The sequence below is a fragment of the Phoenix dactylifera genome, unplaced genomic scaffold (genome assembly GCF_009389715.1).
Source record: "Phoenix dactylifera cultivar Barhee BC4 unplaced genomic scaffold, palm_55x_up_171113_PBpolish2nd_filt_p 000076F, whole genome shotgun sequence".
Lineage (NCBI taxonomy): Eukaryota > Viridiplantae > Streptophyta > Magnoliopsida > Arecales > Arecaceae > Phoenix > Phoenix dactylifera.
In genome coordinates, this window is record NW_024067675.1 from 820,976 (window position 1) to 839,995 (window position 19,020).

General features: G+C 37.1%; 3 protein-coding genes across 3 annotated transcripts in view; 1 reads left to right on the top strand and 2 right to left on the bottom strand.

Annotated features, from left to right (window-relative positions):
• The first annotated feature begins 2,059 nt into the window (after positions 1-2,059).
• Positions 2,060-5,255, top strand: LOC103706732 (40S ribosomal protein S28). Its single transcript, XM_008790950.4, has 2 exons — positions 2,060-2,139; positions 4,757-5,255. The coding sequence occupies exon 2, from the start codon at positions 4,758-4,760 to the stop codon at positions 4,953-4,955; it is 198 nt and encodes a 65-aa protein (XP_008789172.1). The 5' UTR covers positions 2,060-2,139; position 4,757; the 3' UTR covers positions 4,956-5,255.
• A 5,376-nt stretch (positions 5,256-10,631) lies between these two features.
• On the bottom strand, positions 10,632-13,473 carry LOC103708106. Its single transcript, XM_026804202.2, has 6 exons — positions 13,310-13,473; positions 13,125-13,194; positions 12,922-13,046; positions 12,312-12,831; positions 12,134-12,223; positions 10,632-10,953 (listed from the first exon to the last, which is right to left on the bottom strand). Exons 1-6 carry the CDS (start codon positions 13,440-13,442, stop codon positions 10,782-10,784), a joined length of 1,110 nt encoding a protein of 369 aa, XP_026660003.2. The 5' UTR covers positions 13,443-13,473; the 3' UTR covers positions 10,632-10,781.
• A 3,266-nt stretch (positions 13,474-16,739) lies between these two features.
• LOC103706723 (rRNA biogenesis protein RRP5) overlaps positions 16,740-19,020 on the bottom strand; it is a 47,699-nt gene continuing 45,418 nt past the window's right edge. The window contains exons 38-40 of the mRNA XM_008790941.4: positions 18,764-18,994; positions 18,592-18,675; positions 16,740-17,252 (exon numbers count right to left, since the gene is read on the bottom strand). Of these exons, the coding sequence (XP_008789163.2) occupies positions 17,145-17,252; positions 18,592-18,675; positions 18,764-18,994 (423 nt within the window). The 3' untranslated portion in view covers positions 16,740-17,144. The remainder of the gene's footprint in view (positions 17,253-18,591; positions 18,676-18,763; positions 18,995-19,020) is intronic.

Below are 19,020 nucleotides of genomic sequence, written 5' to 3' on the forward strand. Positions count from 1 at the left end.
CGTTTGCCGGTGAGACGTCAAATTTTCAGAATGAAGAAAGTGCCTATTCATTCAATGTGCAAAATAGGCCTTTGCATTGATTTAGGTTAGCCTTGGGTTTGTCTGCTCATGACTTAATCCTACAGCTAAATTGAATTTAGAATTAGATGGTTTCTTCTCAAATCAGGCAGTCAGGTGGCCTACATTTGCGACTGAACTAGGATTTTAATTCATTTGCTTTGTAATTGTACCCTACTAACTTTATGGTCGGTGTCGAATTTACAGCGGGTTATGGTGTGTGGTTAGAATGCTGCATCCTAAGCCTCCTAGTTAAACAAATTAAATTTTTTGCATTGGCTCTGAATCGATCTTGCTCGGGCACAAGATGGTTCTGCTCTTTGGGATCCATTAAGGTGAGTGCAGTGATGCCCATCCTAAATTTTTTTTTTTTGTTAGAGCGGGCACATCATACTGCATGAGTACGAATACATCCAATAAAATCTGAAAACAAAACATCACGGAGTGCCCTAGACAGCTCCCCCTCTTGGGTCCATAGAGTACGGTCCGAATGGTTAGCCACATAAGCTGCCACCTAACCCACGGCTCTGTTGGCCTTCCTGAATACATATCGGGCTTGGAAGGTTTCGCCATCCGTCCCCATTGCCCAGATATCTCGAATCAGAGAGTGGTCCCCCCATCCCACTCGGGCCCCCTGTATCCAACCTATCACTATGGCCAAGTCACCTTCCAAAGTGATAGAGCTGGCCTATAGGACGCATCGCGCAAATCGAAGACCCACCCATGCAGCTCGCAACTCAGCACCAGAAACCGAGGTATTAGCTATCTGACAACCACCAGCCGCCACCACCCTCAAACCTGGGTCCCTGATGACAAACCCCACACCTCCTCGACGCCCTTCATCCACTACCGACCTATCGAAATTGACCTTGAGAAAGTTCGGAGGTGGGGGCTCCCAGGTGGAGAACATTGTACGATGCGCTACCTAAGCTAAAAAGGAGCCCCAGGTGTCCCGAACTGTCGAAGGTCCACCTGAATAGGTACCATGAATACACTCCATTGTCTATACTCGTGCCTGCTCCACCGCAAATCTCGGAGATAAGCTACGTTCACCAAAGATCTGAGCGTTCCTAGCCAACCAGATCTGGTAAGCAATACAGGTAGCTCCAATAACCATAGGGCGCCGCTGGGGGCTACTCGAGCAGTGTTGAATAACCTGTAAAACTGGTCCTGCATACCCCAGGCATCCTGTGGAAATTCTGAAAGACGCCAGGATCTCCTCGCCCACATGCACTGAAACAACACATGATCGACCATCTCGTCATCCCCACACATCGTCCAGTAGGGGATACTCGCTCCACATCTACTCAGCAGCAATCTCGTCGGAAGGCGGTTCCAGACTACCTTCCATAGAAACAAAAACAATCTCGGGTGTAGCCCTAGCCACTAGACCCAAGCATAATCAGACCCTGCCTCGTAATCCTGCTGTAGGATCCACACAACATCTCCCACCCTACCTCTGGTCCTCCAAGTAAGATTTGATAGAACGATCATTATAAAAGTTATAAGCCCAAATTTTCAAGAAATGAATTCAAGCCCCTCTACTATGTTATATGTTTTATATGGTCACCAAAAAAAATAATAACATTCCTTATAACAAGTTAGGTGAGCATTATTATGATCTGTTACAATGTATATAATAGCCATTATTTTTATCTATACAATTTTTCTAATAAAATATTTTTAGAATTTAAATTGTTTTGCCCAGAAAAGATTATACAGCATGAAAAATATTTTTAATTAAAAAAATGGTCATTGGAAAAAAATGTCATTATTTTCTATCATTACTGCTCGAAGAGTTGCTGTAGCGGTAATTATTTTAGCACTAAAAATAAATAAAAAGTATTTAATGGGGCAAAAATATATTGGTTGGGTCCGTTATAACGCCGTCAATGCGGCTATGCCCTAAATGTTGCCCAGCACGTGCCGGGTGCCCGCGTCCGTGCCACCGTGGGGGCAAGACTGTGAATTCGCCGAAACCGGCCTATATAAGCCCCCAGAACTAGGGTTTTGCCCACTCGCTCGCAGCCGCCTCCATCTCCCACGTCCCGCTGCTTCGAGCGTCTCCTCGCTTTCAGAGAGGTTGGTGAATCCCGTCCCAAACCCTAATAAATCCTCGGATTTGTTCTCAAAACTCGATCTTTTGCTTGCGTTTTTTTGATTAAGGTTGGGAATATCTCTTGATTCTAGATTTCTTCACTACTCTTATGGCTTTCTCTTTAACTGCATCGATATATTGGCAGATTTTTAATGATTTGGTGTTCGCATAGATCGATGGTTTATCTTATAGTTGGGCTTATGACTTTCCGCCAATATTTTCTTGTTACTTTCCTGCTTGCGAGTTATAGCCTGTTTCTTGGCTACAAATCAATTAGCCTCATGGTCGACGTTGATGGCATATTACATCTTATTTATTTTTTTGCGATAAATTTGGATCAACAAATATTGTTGCCAAATTTCTATGTCTGTGCTAATGTTTGTGGATTTCCCGCTAATATATGCCGTAAGGATTTCTAAATACTGCTCGATGCCTGTTGTCGAAACTCTGATTATTTTTTTTGTCAGCTGGGAGTAAAGGTTATTCCAAGAAAATATGATCAAAAGTTAATAGGCTCAAAAGACATTTATTTCTATTTTGTACTCCATCCCTATTTTACAAAGGATTCTCCACCTACTAGTTTGGCCTATCTTCCTTTTTATCCCAATTGCTTGCTGGTGGGGACATACGATGCTATTCGGCTTGTTCCATCTTGTTCAATTTAAATTTTTTATCCCACTTTCCGACCCCTATTAAGCTTATTGACTCAATAGGAGGTAGAAATGTTCTTTCACTTATCCTCTCTTTGCCTGTTTCAATATTGAGTGGCTGGGATAACTAAATGATAAAATAGAGATATGTAAAGAGTTCTCCCAAACAGTGTAACTTATGGCTTTGCGCAGGCAGAAAATGCGGGTTCACCTCTAAAGTGGGAGATGCAGGGAACTGATTGCTGTATAATAAATTTTAGCTTCAACGATTGTTCTTTCACTATATTTATAGGTATTTACATGTTAAGAATAAACAAGTTCTTTTCAGTAGCATCCTTAATTTTGGCTCTATGCATGTGCTTTTACATATGGTGTCTCATGTTTTTTTTATATGATTAAGAAACATCTTAATTGTAATACCAAACAAATAAAAGTTAATGTAATAAGAAACAAGCTGTTATGTACACAATTATGGTATCTAGAACTTTTGCTTGTTGTCATATGTAATTTTTCACATAGTATGATTATTTTCATTGGCTTTTTTTTTAAAGATTGATTAGATCAATTTGAACCATGCTCTTTGCTTTTTTTTTATTTCTCTCTGTTTGCAAATTTGCAATTCTCTGAATGCCGGCTAACATCATGTTTCCTGCTTGTTGGCTCCACACTACCTTTGCACTCTTTGCTTGTAGACATCAAGACTTGGTGTGTGTTCTGTTAACCAAAAGTATGTGTGTCTCTCAGTTTTCTTTTTTGCCCCCCTTTTCCACTTCTTTTGGAATGGTGACTTAGTTGGGTTTTATACTTTGTGACACATGTGGATTGTTTCATCCTGATGTATTTATGTTATTTGATAGTTATATTTAGAAGTGTTTAATGATTGTTGATTTTGACTATTTAAAGGATTTCTAGTGCTGCAAACTCTCCTTTTCGTGCATTCTGCTGGTGTTTTCAAGCTTTATGTATCTTACAAAATGTGACTAAATTTTAAGCAGCAACAAGTTGTCTAGTCTAAGAATTAGAATTTTTTAGAATTCTTATAGCATCCAAAAGTTTGCTTTATTTCTACCTCACCGGACAGCCTCAGGATGGAATTGAGGGTGGCTATGTATGAATCCTGAATCCGACAATTTTACTTGTATATTTTTTAATACACATTGAAATATGTCTTTTGGAAAAGTGACATGTTTTAGAACATCAGCTATTATTCTCTAGGACAATGGAATAGACATTCGAGTGTTCCTTTTTTCGCTCCTGTCCTCTTGTTGCTTCTGCTTTTCCTTAGAGGCTGATAATATTTGTAATCTTTATTTTAGAATTGCTAGATGATATTAGATGCAAAACAGTGTGAAACATTCTCCCAATGATCTCGTGCTTGAGATAATTATAGTAATGCCTTATAATAACCTAATTATTTTTATATTGCTGTGCTTGCTTTTCAAGATATTTAAACCCTTTAAATCAACTGATTTTTAAAGGGTACAGGCAAATTTTGTTTTATCTTGCATTTAAGTGATAGAAAACTAGTGTTAAGACATTGTGTAGACATGTAGGATTAATCATATGTCCCAATTCTGTAACCAGCAAGCAGATCCCATCCATGTATGTGCATGTATATATACCAAAGCATGCATAACATTGTCTTCTGCTGCAGCCCATAGTGATTAGTAGCGATCATGCAAGCGTCATCAGATCTGATAGTGCATTGCCAGTTATATCTTAAGAAAAATCCACTTCTACTGCTTAATCTATTTCTTTCAAGCTTTCAAAAACATGTTGTCACTGAAAGTATTTTCCACTTGGACTCGTGTTCAGATTTGTTCTTCTCTCCTTTCTTAATTTATTCTTGATTATCATTGGAGTTCCTTTATCATGTTTGTCCATAAAACCTTAAAAAAACTTATCCGTTTTAATTATTTTTGACTGTGTTCCATGTTATCTCTGTATGCAGCATGGATACTCAAGTTAAGCTTGCTGTCGTGGTTAAAGTGATGGGCCGAACTGGATCAAGAGGTCAGGTGACCCAGGTCAGGGTCAAGTTTTTGGATGATCAGAATAGACTTATCATGCGGAATGTGAAGGGCCCGGTTAGGGAAGGTGATGTCCTTACCCTGCTTGAATCCGAAAGGGAAGCTAGGAGGCTGCGCTGATCTGGATCATGTCTACATAGGATGTTTCTAATATGTAGTATCTTGATGCCTTTGTCATTTTTTCCTTTCAGTATTAGTACTTGGTTTTGAATTATGCCTTTTGGAGTGTTCTAAAGTTTGTGTGACGTTGCTAAAAAGCTAGACAAAGTGCAGCATGGTTAATTTTGTTTCTTGTTTAGAACCTCTTCCATTGTCATAATGTTTTAGATTTTTCTCTATTTTTTTTTTTGAAGTTTTCTGAAGTCCTCAAATATGCTGGTTTCCTATTTGGATACCTCAATTTATGAGTCTTTCTGGAGGCAGATCAACAGCTTCTCGAATAGTTGTTTATTTAAAGAGGTTCTTATGTAAAATGTTATCCCTCCCCTTGCTATTCATAATTATATGATATCTTTTGTGGGATTTCGTGATTATATTTTGGTGTTGAATTTGCCGGTTGGATCGTTTTATCCCTGGTTTCATTCTTCATACAGTGTTTAGAGAGGAATATTTCCAAGTGCATAAGAAATGGTTATAACATGATTTATTTTTATTTTTGGTGCTGCAATCTGCAGATGTCATTGAGAAATCTTTCAAGATATATGGTTTCTTTCGAGATGTATGGTTTATAGGATTAAAAATAATCAAACTAGAAATAAGAATGGAGTGCGAATTAACAAAAGGAGCAGCAATTGACATTCTTATTCTATTGTTTGGACCTGAAACAAAGAAGTTTGTGAGAAGGGAATTTCTTATGTTATTTATAATGTTTTATTGGGTTATATATATTTTAGGTTTAAATTAATTTACATTTTTTTTTGGAATATATACTTGATCATGTAATATAAACAAAATTTAATGATATTGTGTTATATTGCAATGAAATAATTCTTTTATTACATGCCATAAGTTTTGCTCATGTGTAAGACGCTATTCATTCTCATTTTATATTTTGTTTGAAGAATATGGTTTATCTTTGGCGGATTGGGATGATAAGTCTGTTAGATTACAATTCCTTTATTCGAGGGAATAGTGATTTCAAGAAAAGTGTTTTTCGCATGGACTGTATCAAAGCTTAAAGTTCTGCTCCATTTTAGCCTTCCTTTCCTGAACCTAGCAGTGTTATTGAGCAAAGTTTATATTCTCCAGGTTAGACTTTCATGTTCCTTGGGGGAAATATGGACAATTATTGATTGATGATCTGATGAATTTCACTGGTGTTTTTACTGGTGATGATGGATGGATGATATATTGTAATATTGAACTATCATTGTTCCCCAGGATAGCAATAGAAGACCTTGTATTGCTACTCACTGGACTTGAATATAGGAGTAAACATTGAACTTTCCCTTCAAGACACCCACTGATTGATCTCTTTGAGAAAGTTTTATGTTATTTTTTTATGAAATAACTGAGATCAAAACCTTAGACATCAGCATTACCAATGCGAATGCGTGAATTAGCTTATTAATCGTTTTGACATCAAAGAAACGTGCTTGACCTTTGAATAAATGGACAGAACAATTATAACTGGAACGAAATGATTTCTTACTTAAAATTTAAAGATATCGAATTCTGTGGAATTAAAAATTTCAGCTGTCTTGGAGAAGTTTGAGCTGCGGTGTTGGTGGTTGACGGGGGGTGGTTTTTCTTATGTTGTATTATCCATTTGTCATGGCCCAGATTCAGAGCATGATTTATTGTGCCCCGGATTCGGAGTATGATCTGGTTGTGCTACCGAAGGGTACGGCCCATCATAACATGAAGCCAAACATTTTATATAATTTTCAAATCCATTTTAAATATAAATAAATAAATAGAAATCTAATTTTATTATTTATTAAATCAAACTATGTTGGTTCAGAGTGTCTAGATTCAAACATAAAAATCAAACCCATAATTCTCAATATTTAAAAAATTACTGACTACAAATTTATAGTAAATTTAAAAAACTAAAAGTCTTCTACAAAATTGCCAAGCTTGCTAGTGCGAACTTCAAGCCACCAACTTTTGTCCCTACTGATCTTATTCGTCTGGAGAGAAAAATAAAAATAGAGGTATATAAGCGACAGTTCAGTAAGTAAACCTTTCACTATCGTACTGTATCAAGCATAAGTTTTTCTATACCAATACATCATTTAAGAAAAATAATAATTATTCCAAAATAAGTATTTCACAGTACAGTACATTAAAAGAACTCATAAAGCCAATCATGTATGTATAAATCATTCATAAAATATGGTTCATGGTGTATAACATAAAATCATATATTATTTATTATTGCTTAAATTACTTCTCTCACACTAGATGCTATGGTCAATATTATATCCGTGATAGGGTTGTAATCGACAAACACCAACTACTATTATCCGTTGGTAGGATCGTATGCCAACTATTATTATCCGCTGGGAAGGTTGTATGTCAACTATTATTATCCACTGGCAGGGTCGTATGCCAACTGCTATTACCTACTGGCGAGGTCATATAAAACTGAATGTCGATCTACCCCACTTTTAGGAGACATACATAGCAGCTATCTCAAAACCTTTTTTTCCATAATCATCAAGATATTTTTTCTTAAATCATATTCTTTGAATCATATATGATTAAAACATTAAACGACTTTATAGAGTTTATAACCAATAAATAAGCATTTAATAATAAATTATTTTTTTAATAACAAAAATACAATTTCATAAATATAAAGTTCATAGTTCACAAATAGTATCTAACGGTAAAGCAATCATGAATCCATTAATTCACAATAAATCATAAATTTCATAATATCATATGCTTGATCTTTAATTTTTAAAAAACATAATATCATCAATATTTAACACTATTTTTATATTTTCATAATACTAAAATATAAGTGGAAATTGAAAACTAGTAAAGAGCTTAAATTTACTTACTTCTTTGGTCTTAAACCGTCAAACTTTACTGGGCGATTCAGTTAACCATATTAAAAACATTAAAAGCGAGATTAATTTCTATTCGAATTTAAATAAATAGGAAATAAGATGGTTGGTCGGGTGACAATGTTCGACGGTTTCAGGTGAGTATGACATGAGCGATTCAATAAATAAATCATAGGGCATGTACTTGATCAGGGCTAAGGTTAATCAACATAGTTCATCAGTGAAGGTTCAAGGACATTCAATAGGGTGGGGGTGATCGGGCCAGTAGGCAGTCCGGGCACCAGGACGGAACTAGAACCCTTTACAAGGATCAACTTGAGTTCGTAGATCAAGTCGACATGATTCGACTCCAAGTTCCTTGGTCATTTTAAAAAGAGAAAGTGGAGAGAGGAGAGAGAAATTAGAGAGAGGAGTGAGGAAACCTGAGAGAGAAAAAGAGGGATGGTTGTCTAATCTCCTCTTCTTCTTCTTCTTTTCTTCTTTTTTCTTTCTTAGCTAAAGAGAAGGGAAAAGAGGGTGGCTGGCCAAGGTGGCCCAACCCTCGACGACGACGGCCTTGGTAGCCCTTCGGCCACGACACCACCAATGACGGTGACCGGCCGGCACAAGAAGGACAGAAGAAGAAGAAGACTATAAAAAAACTGATCAAACTCGGCATAAACTATGGCTAACTCCCTAACCGGCAACCACATGCTCTCAAAGGTCTCGGGAGGTGGCAGAGCTTGACTAATCCCGACGGCTAGTGGCGGCGAGCACGGGAGGAAGAAGCCAAAACAGGGACCCTGTTTCGGAAGGTAATCCAGCAATTCACCGGCCCAAATCATCATGGAATCAACTCTAAAACCACGAAAGAGAAGGAGGCATTGGGCAGTTACCTTGGTCCGGCAAAGCCTCCAGCAGCTCTTTCCGACGAGAAAACGAGGAAGAAGGCTCAGAGAAGAAGCTTGAAATCGGCAGCGATCTTTGGCGTTTTCTGTGGAGGAAATCTAAGGAGGAAGAAGGAAGCTAAAGAGGCGAAGTCAATCCTGATTTCCGGTTAGTAGGATGGAGCCCCGAGTTCTAGATGAACTTAGATTGCCTAAGGAGTCCTCAATTTCTGCCAGATTTGAAGGAAGAAAAAGACTCCAATCGGAGTCTTCTTCTTCTTTATTGTATCGTGCCATGGCACGTGGCCTTGGGCCGGCCACATTGGGCTGGTCCACTGGCCCAACCAAATGCGAGCCTGTCAATAGACAGGGCCCTCACACCATTGTCTGTTAACCTCTTTCCATAGAAAAAAGAAAAGATTTTAGCAGTTTAATGTCTTAAATAATGATAAATGGTTTCAAATCTACGAAATGTCTAGTTAGACATCCACAAAAAACTGCAGTTACAAATCTAGATATGTATGCTGCTCAAGTTGATGTTGATTGTTGATATTTACAAGAATTTAATTAGTTTTTGCTACTATATCAGCGGAGACTATGGAGTCCGTAACTAAATGTTGCTTTAAGCCCTCTTCAAATTTATTTGTGGAAATAAGTGTGCGGAAAAAATAAAGCGAAACAAACAATAGAGTCAGATGTTTTTTTTTGTTTTGTTTTCCTTTTTTTGTCTTCAAATCTTGTTGCTTTGTTACTACTTTTAGGAGCCGTTTGGTATGGGATGATCATCCGAGGATCAAGGGTGATGTAAGTGGAGGTGATGAGAACAACGCGTTTGGTTGCACCATAGTGATCCTACGTGGCAGTGATCCTAAATCATCTCCACTTCTCAAATCACCACCCAATCCGATGATGGGATACCCGTCCTTAAGGTCGAGAATTCAAGATCCCTAGGGTAGTGATCCTGGGTTGAAAGTTAAAGACAAAAATACCCCTCAATTTAGCAAAAAAATTAATATATCAATATACCATCAATATATTATGTCAATATTATATATATATATAATATTATGTTGATATTATATATTATATTAATGATATATATTATATTATAATATATTACTAATCATATTATTATTGAAGGATACTTTTAAATTATAGTAGAAATATATTATTATATTTTATATTTATATAATGAAAATATTTAATATATTACTCCTATTTACTTTATTTTTCTAATCAAAATAACTATTAGTATTAAAAAAATCTATTATAAGTATAAATAAAAATATTAATTCTATAATGAAAAATAACATATTTTTATAAGATTAATAATTTATAGGAGCAATAGATATATTTTTATAGAATATATTAATAATTACTATATTGATAAATATATTACTATTTTATTATAATATATTTTATACAATTAATAAATGTATGATAAGAGCCACTAAAAGTAGAATATGGACAAAATTATAGAGTTATTATAAGAATTAGCATATTGACTTACATTTTTGATTTATGAGAATTAAAAACATATAAAAAATCCATCTAAGATATATCAAGGGTATTTGTGGTATTATGTGGTCGGTGATTTTGAATCTACGTACCATACCAAATAAGTTACTTATGGATATCCGGAAATTTTTAATCACTGGACCATGGCCTACCAAACAAATTGATCTTAGATCACTGGGGATCAAATCACCCCAGCATTCGGATCACCGTGGTGATCCTGTTGGGATTACCAAACGCCCCCTTAGTTTTTCTGCTTTTTTTTTCTTTTTTTGTTTAGCTATAACAATATGTCAACCAAAATAGCACCAAAGTTAGTAGTGCTTTATATCAATCAATAACATTGTCATATGATCATATAATCTCCATCCAAGTCTCTCCCTCTCTCCCTCCCCCACCCCTCAAAAAAAAGGGAAATTAAAATCAGGTTTTTGAACTATTCAAATTTGATATTTGAAATATTATCTGAGGCACCAATCATTTTTCAATAAACTGACATGGATGACTTGTACATTTCTAGCTTTATACAGAGGCAGAGGATTATAGAACTAATGCGTCAATAGAAAACCCTGGTCTGACTCTGTAGAAAAGTCCTCCCGTAGAGACTCTGTTCTTAATGGCATCCTCTCTGAGTCCATGCTTCTTCCTCGCACTCTTAGAGCTTTACATGATTTCATATGCGAATGCAGTTTCTCTGGCTTGAATGCCTTTCCACATTGCCTGCAAATTTTATGAGCAAGAGGAATGATGATACGTTTCCAGATTTGAAGTCTCAGACTGGACATAGGCCAAGTTCCAGCACCGTTTGCCGGTGAGACGTCAAATTTTCAGAATGAAGAAAGTGCCTATCCATTCAATGTGCAAAACAGGCCTTTGCATTGATTTAGGTTAGCCTTGGGTTTGTCTGCCCATGACTTAATCCTACAGCTAAATTGAATTTAGAATTAGATGGTTTCTTCTCAAATCAGGCAGTCAGGTGGCCTACATTTGTGACTGAATTAGAATTTAATTCATTTCCTACCAACTTTATGGTCGGTGTCGAATTTACAGCGGGTTATGGTGTGTGGTTAGAATGCTGCATCCTAAGCCTCCTAGTTAAACAAATTAAATTTTGTGCATTGACTCTGAATCAATCTTGCTCGAGCACAAGATGGTTCTGCTTTTTGGGATCCATTATAGTGAGTGCAGTGATGACTACAACTGATGCCAGTCTAAACGGGCGCTTGTCAAGCGATGAATTCACCTAAACAATATGGTCCGGAATAGTAGCAACAACAGGCGTGTCATATAAGGACAAGCTAAACGAGTACAGTGCAATGTGGGCGAGAGATGGGATTCATGTGGGTCTATTGCAGCAGTAAAACACCCAGTGGCCGATGCTAATGGATTGCGTCTTTGTTATCAGCCATTAGGGGGAAATAACTTTCATGTTACAGTGCAACTACTAGAGATCAAAATGGATCCAACTAATATCCGTATCCATATTCATATCCATAAAAAAAAAAAACAAATATACGTATAGATGGGCAACTATCTATTTCATATTCAAATATTTAAATTTATTTATAATTTCATTTAATTTTATATAGCAATTTTACTGGCTTGATTTATCATGTAGTTAATAATACCTTTAATCCTGTAGTTATAAAGTTTAATTAATCAATTTATATTTGTATTTCTAACTATACTTTTATATTCACATATATTTAAAATAATATAAATATAAATTTTTATAGTTAATTTAATATTTATATTTATATCTATATTTAGTAATTAAAATTAAGATAAATATAGATATATTAATATCAGTTCCTTATTTTGTGAGCAAGCGGCTTAAATGCACTTGGTGGAAGTGCGGAGAGGAATGATGAGACCTGGTCGAGAGGACGTTAGTACTCACGAGCAATTGGGCGCTGCTGCCGGCTTGTAGGCCGCTGGGACTGCCTTCTCTCCCGGCCTTGTCTTCGCTCCACTCGTTGACCGTCCTTTTCTACTCAAATTTCAACAGTAAATTTCAAAAAATAATAAATAAAATCTTTTTTGTAGCATTGGAAATATATCAACTATCAAACCAATACCTGGAATTATTGGACTTGTCCCCCTGATGGCATGATTGGGATCCATCACCACCGTTCCTCCGCACGATGGTCCTTAAGGCAGAGTCATTCGTCTCCACTTGCCCACACGTGAGAATGTTCCTAATCACGTGCGAAGCCCTGCTAGAGTAATTGTTTTTATTGTTCTTGCTCCTGTTGCTGTGATTGATACTATGACATGCCATCGCCGGAGAAGCTCCTTGCCGTTCCTCTCCCTTCTTCTCCTTCTCCTTCTCGAGCTCCCTCGACAAATCCAACTTAAACAAAGCGGCTCTTCGGATCGGCTCATCCGATGCATCCGAGCCCTGCGGCTGACCGGGCGGCGAGTCCTGGTCCAAGCACGGCGGTGGCTTCGGAGAGACGCCGTCGTCGTCGGGCTCGATTTGGAGCGTGTCAGCGGCGGTTTTCTCGGGCGCCACCTTCTTCGTCCCTTCTCCTTCTTCTTCTTCTTCTTCTTCTTCCACTGCTTTTGGTTTCTTCCCATCACCACAAGACTGCTCATCTGCCCCACATAATTATCCGTACTTATAAAACTCGTCGCAAAGCTAGCTAATAGAATTAAAGGTAAATAGAGAATGACATAAGAGATTACTGAAAGATTGGAAAGTTGGAGCATCAGAAAATTCGGAGCCTTTGAGGACGTATTCATTGTCGGAGATCGGTGTGATAAGATCATCATCCATTAAATCCTGCCACACGTACCCCGTCTTGTATCTCCTGCAAGACCAGATTCATAAGCATTCAAAAAGCAAAAGAAGAATCTCTTTTCTATCTATTTTCTCCTTCCTCCATTACCTCTTATATGACCAAGCGAAGGACTCCGGCATCTCCTTCCCCCTCAACTCTGATAACCATCTCTTGACATCTACAAATATATTTCCGCAATCGCAATATAATATATGAACTAGAATAAAAGGACGAGAACAAAGCGAAAAAAAAAGAAGAAAAAAATGTAAAGAATGATGATCTCGTATGTTTACCGCGAAGTCGAACGCCATTACGATGAAGGTGGTGAACCCGAATAAGGTGAGGGTGTTCGACTCTGCCATTCCGGCTTAGGAAGTAGACGATGTTGAGTCTTCTCACCTCTCCTCCTCCTTTGGAACTCTCCATGCAGCCGCTACTGCCAAGGGATCGCTCCAACATCAATATACTTCACACATATCGATGCTTTCCAACCTCCCAAAGTAAATAAATATAACGTAGGATGGGGGGACTGCCGGCTTCCCCGAGGAAGCAAAAATCCCGGATAGGGAAAGAATTCAAAACAATTCCATGGCGAGGCCCACCATTTTAACCAGGTATTAATTTCTTATCCATTTTTTAATCCGAAAGAAGATATGGCAGGCCTGGCAATTCCTATATTATAATCTTGTGTTCGAGTATTTCTAAAATGCAAGGATGGTAGAAAAAAGAATGGATTAAAGAACCAACCTCGTGGAATTGGAAACGAATAATCGCGGATCGAGAGAGCGCTCGGACTTGTTCCTTTCCTCTTTTTTTTTTTATACCTTTATCTTCCTTCTTTTTAGTGAGAAAAATTTAGATTAGAACGATCGCAGTTTATATACGGAGGCGCGCTTGAGAACCGGGAGAGAGTTTCCCGCGGTTTTTTCAAATTATAGAAACGCAACCACCTTTTCTTTCTTCCCGTGTAGCGAGAAAGAGACGATGAAGTTTGGAGGGTATTTAGGTCAGCTCAACCTCCGGTGGGTATCAAACTATCAATTTTATTTAGATTAATTTACAAGAGAAAAATAGTTTATTTTTATTTTGCAAAGCAGACCCTTTTTTTTTATTAATAATGTTATGGGATTTTGTTTCGTGCATATGGAAAAAATTCTCCTTTGTGGATTTAAGAAACTTTTTGTATATACTAATAGACACCTCATAGCGTCTTCCATAAATTTTATTAGATCATTGTATTTCAACGCCCAAATACTTTTAGACCATTAAAGTTTATCATTTTTTAAAGATAAATAAACAAAAATAACCTTTTTGATCGTGATAAAAAAATAAAAAAAAATTCATCAAAACTTTTATTTAAAATGTTCAATACTGCTAATAGGCTAACTGTTCTATTCTATAACCATAATTTATTATTTTGCAATGACTCGAACACCCCTGTGGGTATATGTAATGACCAACAAAATCCGGAGATGGTTGGTCGGTAGACCGCACGGTATGGTTTTATCACGCTATAATTAGATGTTATTATCGCCATAAAAGACGGTTGGGGCGTTGAAATCATTCGGCGGTTTGTTAGCACCGAAGGAAGCGAAAGGCTAACAAACCAAAGGGATGAGGAGGGGGGGTACTATAAAAAAGATCCCGGGTATGGTTACCATCGGTGAGCATAACGGCATCGTTGTTTTATAAGCTCTTACTGCGTTCAAGGTTTAGCTAACACTGTTATTTTATTCATTAAGCTGCTCATCCCAATGAAGAATAACAGATAATAAGAATGAATTGGTGATTTTTTTTTTTTTGACAAGATAGTTATTTGCACTTTGATATTATTTTGGATTTAGCATCTTTGTATGTTTAGGTAAATATTAAATACTAAAATAAAAAATAGCGATAATTATTCATACTAAGATGTTACTTTTTTAGCCGATAATCTTTCTAAAATTTATGTAAATTCAATTTTCTTGAGCCAAACAGGAAGGGTCAAAGATTTATTAGGAATCAAAATGGCTAGAGTATTGGCATTTAAAAGTATAATAATGGGAGCCATGATAATGTTGTAGTTGTTGTAATTCTTTACATCACATGAAAGCAGAAAGGCTGAAGGGGTAAGCTCACCGGCGACTCTTGTAGCAGATGATCTAAAGATGCCTCTCCCTGGATAACTCCATTAACACAAAGGTTGACGATGGATGTGAAGATTCTCAGCTTTAATATAGCGGATGGAGACATGAAAGAACAGGAGAAGCTCTGTTCTTATTTGAAAACGACAGCAGCGTGCCTTGTTGGTTGGGATGAAGGGAACAACGTCATTGGACAGTGGCTATAAAATTCCTGTGGCTTTAATAACAAATCATCTATCTTGGGGCAACTTGAGCTAGGCCAACCCCATCCCCCACCCAATCCACAGCTGCCATGATGTTGGGCCATTTCCTAACCAAGATTAGATGATAAATACCATCTGGATTCGAACAAATTTGAAAAACTTGGCGAGTCAACTCATGACTCAATTGAATTAGCAAATAAAAAACAACATTTCATGTCCTTAATTTTTATTTCTGAAGACCTTAACTCGGTTGAGCTAGATTGAGTTCTTGCCAACTCAAACCAAGTTGCATCGAGTCAAGAGCAAGGAGGCATTGTTGTGGGAGTTGAGGGTCAAGAAAGTGATACGAAAATGAGATCCTATTCCTTTGTTGAATCACAAGCGATAAGCAAGAAGATGAAAACTTTGGTATTTTATTCTGCTGTTAATTTGAAGTTTGTATATTTTCTAGAGTAGATAACCTATACATAATTAATTCAAATTACTTAAAATGTTAGAAGACCACTTTGATAATGATACTCTCCCATTTAATTTTGCATATATGCATCACCTTGAATCTATAATCCCTATATATTTTTCCTTATTTATGCATGACCGCATTAAGGATTAAAATTTTAATGCATGGCAAAAAATGCAAGTATCTCGAAATTCAGAATACCTATGATCAGTTCAGGAGAAGAGAAGCATAGTAAAGCATGCTAATATCTCTCTCTCTCTTGTTCATTAACTAATGAAAAGAAAGAAGAAAGAAGAAAGAACGTAAAGGTTGTTAGTTATTGACAGCTAATTCTCATCTTGCCTCAGTGAAGCAGCAGAACAGGTCACTAGGAACAGAATTTTCTTTGTTCTTCTTCTTTTTTCTCTGTTCTTTTCAGACCTTAGAAACAGATCCTTCGATGGATAAACTACTGGCAAGCAACCTCCAGCATCATATCACACTGGATGGAGATTACCATAATGGATCCTTGTCATCTGACGTTTTGTTCTACTCACTAGTTTTTACGCTAAAATATGTAAATCTATAAAAAAATTACTCATTTTCTATTACTGGATATTGGTACCGCAGCGCTAACATCTCCTATTTATGGTGTGTTATTCAAGCGCATGCAACTTTTTTGTACAATCTGCAAAACAACAAATGGAGGAAATCCTGTCATATACAAACACTCCTTAAGCGGGCTTTTATACTCCAGAAGATATTTTTCTTTTATTTTTCGACTGTAATCTATATTATAAGATTTGATTTGGACATTAGAATCTTTTATCCATATCATATATGGAGTAAAGGTTGAACTGAGAAATTTAACAAGAATCACTGAAGGATATGAGAATCCAGGTTCTGATCGCATACTTCTGGATTACATTGTGTAATTTTATTGCTTGTTCAATTGCCAGACTAAAGGTAATGTGTGATGCTTTTACTTGTATTTAAGTGCATCATACATAGGCATCATATACAAAATTAAATTACAAATAGTTATATCCAAGCATAACACTTCTTTTATCATAAAATTTCCACTTCAAGTATCAGTTGATTTGTTACATTAGGACGTATACAAATAAAAAAATATGCTATTTTTCAGGCTCAAAATACAGTAAATCTGCTCGATGATCTACTATTGCTTACAATAGCCACCCATGCTAGGGCATCTGCTTCAACTTTGATAATCCGACTTGGGTTCAAACATGCGTGCATGGATGATGTCTGAATGAATTTTTAAACATGATAATCAACTCTGGCGGGTTAGCTTGAGAAACAAGGAGTATGTTCCATCACCATAATTCCAGCTCACGGATCAATGTCAAGCGAGCGAGCTCTCCACATACTCCAAAGCTCTATTTTTGACGTGCTCTATCCTGTCGTCATCACCACGAGCCTTCTCGTACTCTAGATACTTCTTAAACAAGAACTGCAAATATAGAGTAAGACGATGTTATAGATCATTATTTGCTATTTAGCAAGAATATTGAAGACAATGCACTAAAAGTTCTCCAGAAAACCATGATAATGCATTCTCAAGAAAATTATGCCATGACGATACAATTTTGCAATTTAAAGACTACTAGAAAAATCAAGTATAATAATATGAAATCATATCAACTGTCTGGTATAACACAAACTCAAGGGTATAGTTTACTTGATGCTCTAATCACAACCAACTTGCAAATTGGTATAACCACGCCCACACAAGATGGTGTTTGGTCTAACATGAAAAGCCCAGTGCCCTTTTTGGCTAGATCTGGTCGGATAGACCGGGATTGGACCGCTGGGTGAAGGGAGAGAGGGAGCAGTACAAGAGGAACAGAGAGCCTGGAGGGCCGTGCAGCCAACTCCCTGTAGGATCCAAAAAAACAGAGGCACCTTGAGATCTTTTTTTATTTTTTTTGATCCCACAGATCAGGCCCCGCTACCCTGCTACCCTATTCTCCCTTCCCTGCTCTCTTGCTCCTCCCTCCCTCTATGCACTCTCTCCAGCCATTCCTGCCGGATATGGCAGGAAGTTCCAGACAGGCCTTACGGAATTAGAATTTCTGCATGCAGATTAGTTCACTTAATTCACGTGCCCTAACTTTATTCTCAGATGTTTGTGAATTAGCTAGCATGTATATTTTGATAAATCCACACTATTTTATTAATAATCTAGTAAATAAACACAAATTTTCTTTTTAAATTAAATATGAATTCTTATTTTAGAATATAAATAAAAAAGGCAGAGGTATTCATCCTACTGCAAAAGATCATTGGGAAAGAATGAACTGCGAACAACTCACTCAAAACCAAGTGAACCAACAAAACAGAACTACGGACCTAAGGTTCCAAGTGCATTACCACCTTCGTTAATGAGAACTTGACCGTCCTTTTCTTGTAGTTCCACTCCATAGTTTCAAAGTTGACAGACAATTGATGAATGCAATAAAAAAAGTTGAAATGCATATAGCTAAATGGCTCACCCAAATAATTTTCTGTTTAATGCTTTTAGTATAGAGAGAGAGAAACAAGAAGCATATACATTGAATAATGCTAGCATAATCACTGGTTGATGCGAGGCCAATTTAGTGCATCAGATAACATGCACTGCTTAAGATTTCAGTTATTCATATGACCCTTTAAAAAGCTTCGCATACATGTGCAATATTCTTGTTGGAAGAGAAAGGGTTTAAACAGCTTGATATTTTCTTAATTGTGGGACGCTATAAAAGAATGAGACAGAGAATGTGTCTACAATAGCTCTGCAAAGGGGCATGCACCTTCATTTTTTTTGGTGGAAGACTCAGAGATGTTGCCCGTTCAAATAATGCACGTATCACTTCCACATCACCCAGGCGAATTTCCTGCCAAAGAGAGATGTATCAGGGAAGGTAACTCCAGCACAAGGCAAACACTTGAATCCTGAATATTAGAGGGGCTGAGAGTACTTACTTGATCGAGGTATATGCTCCAAAGGTCTGTTCTCTTGGGATACTCCCGCAATATACCTTCAAACATAGACCGTCCTCTATCAGGCACACCACACTTGAATTCTAGGATAGCAGTCTGGGAGATGAATTTAATATGCTTGTTGTGTGGCAGACTCAGAAGAGCACGGTTTACAATAGGCTGAATTCCATCTTTGCGTTGCTTCATGAAGCTTTGAACACAGTGTAGCCAGACCTACAATACCACAAGGGATTTCAGCT

What these genes read in the sequence shown, in the direction of transcription:
- LOC103706732 (XM_008790950.4), top strand. Translation starts at nt 4,758, where the DNA reads ATGGATACTCAAGTTAAGCTTGCTGTCGTGGTTAAAGTGATGGGCCGA.
- LOC103708106 (XM_026804202.2), bottom strand. Translation starts at nt 13,442, where the DNA reads ATGGAGAGTTCCAAAGGAGGAGGAGAGGTGAGAAGACTCAACATCGTC. An exon ending in TTCGCTTGGTCATATAAGAG is followed by an intron (nt 13,047 to 13,124) that starts GTAATGGAGGAA and finishes CTGGTCTTGCAG; the next exon opens with GAGATACAAGACGGGGTACG. An exon ending in TCCAACTTTCCAATCTTTCA is followed by an intron (nt 12,832 to 12,921) that starts GTAATCTCTTAT and finishes TATGTGGGGCAG; the next exon opens with ATGAGCAGTCTTGTGGTGAT.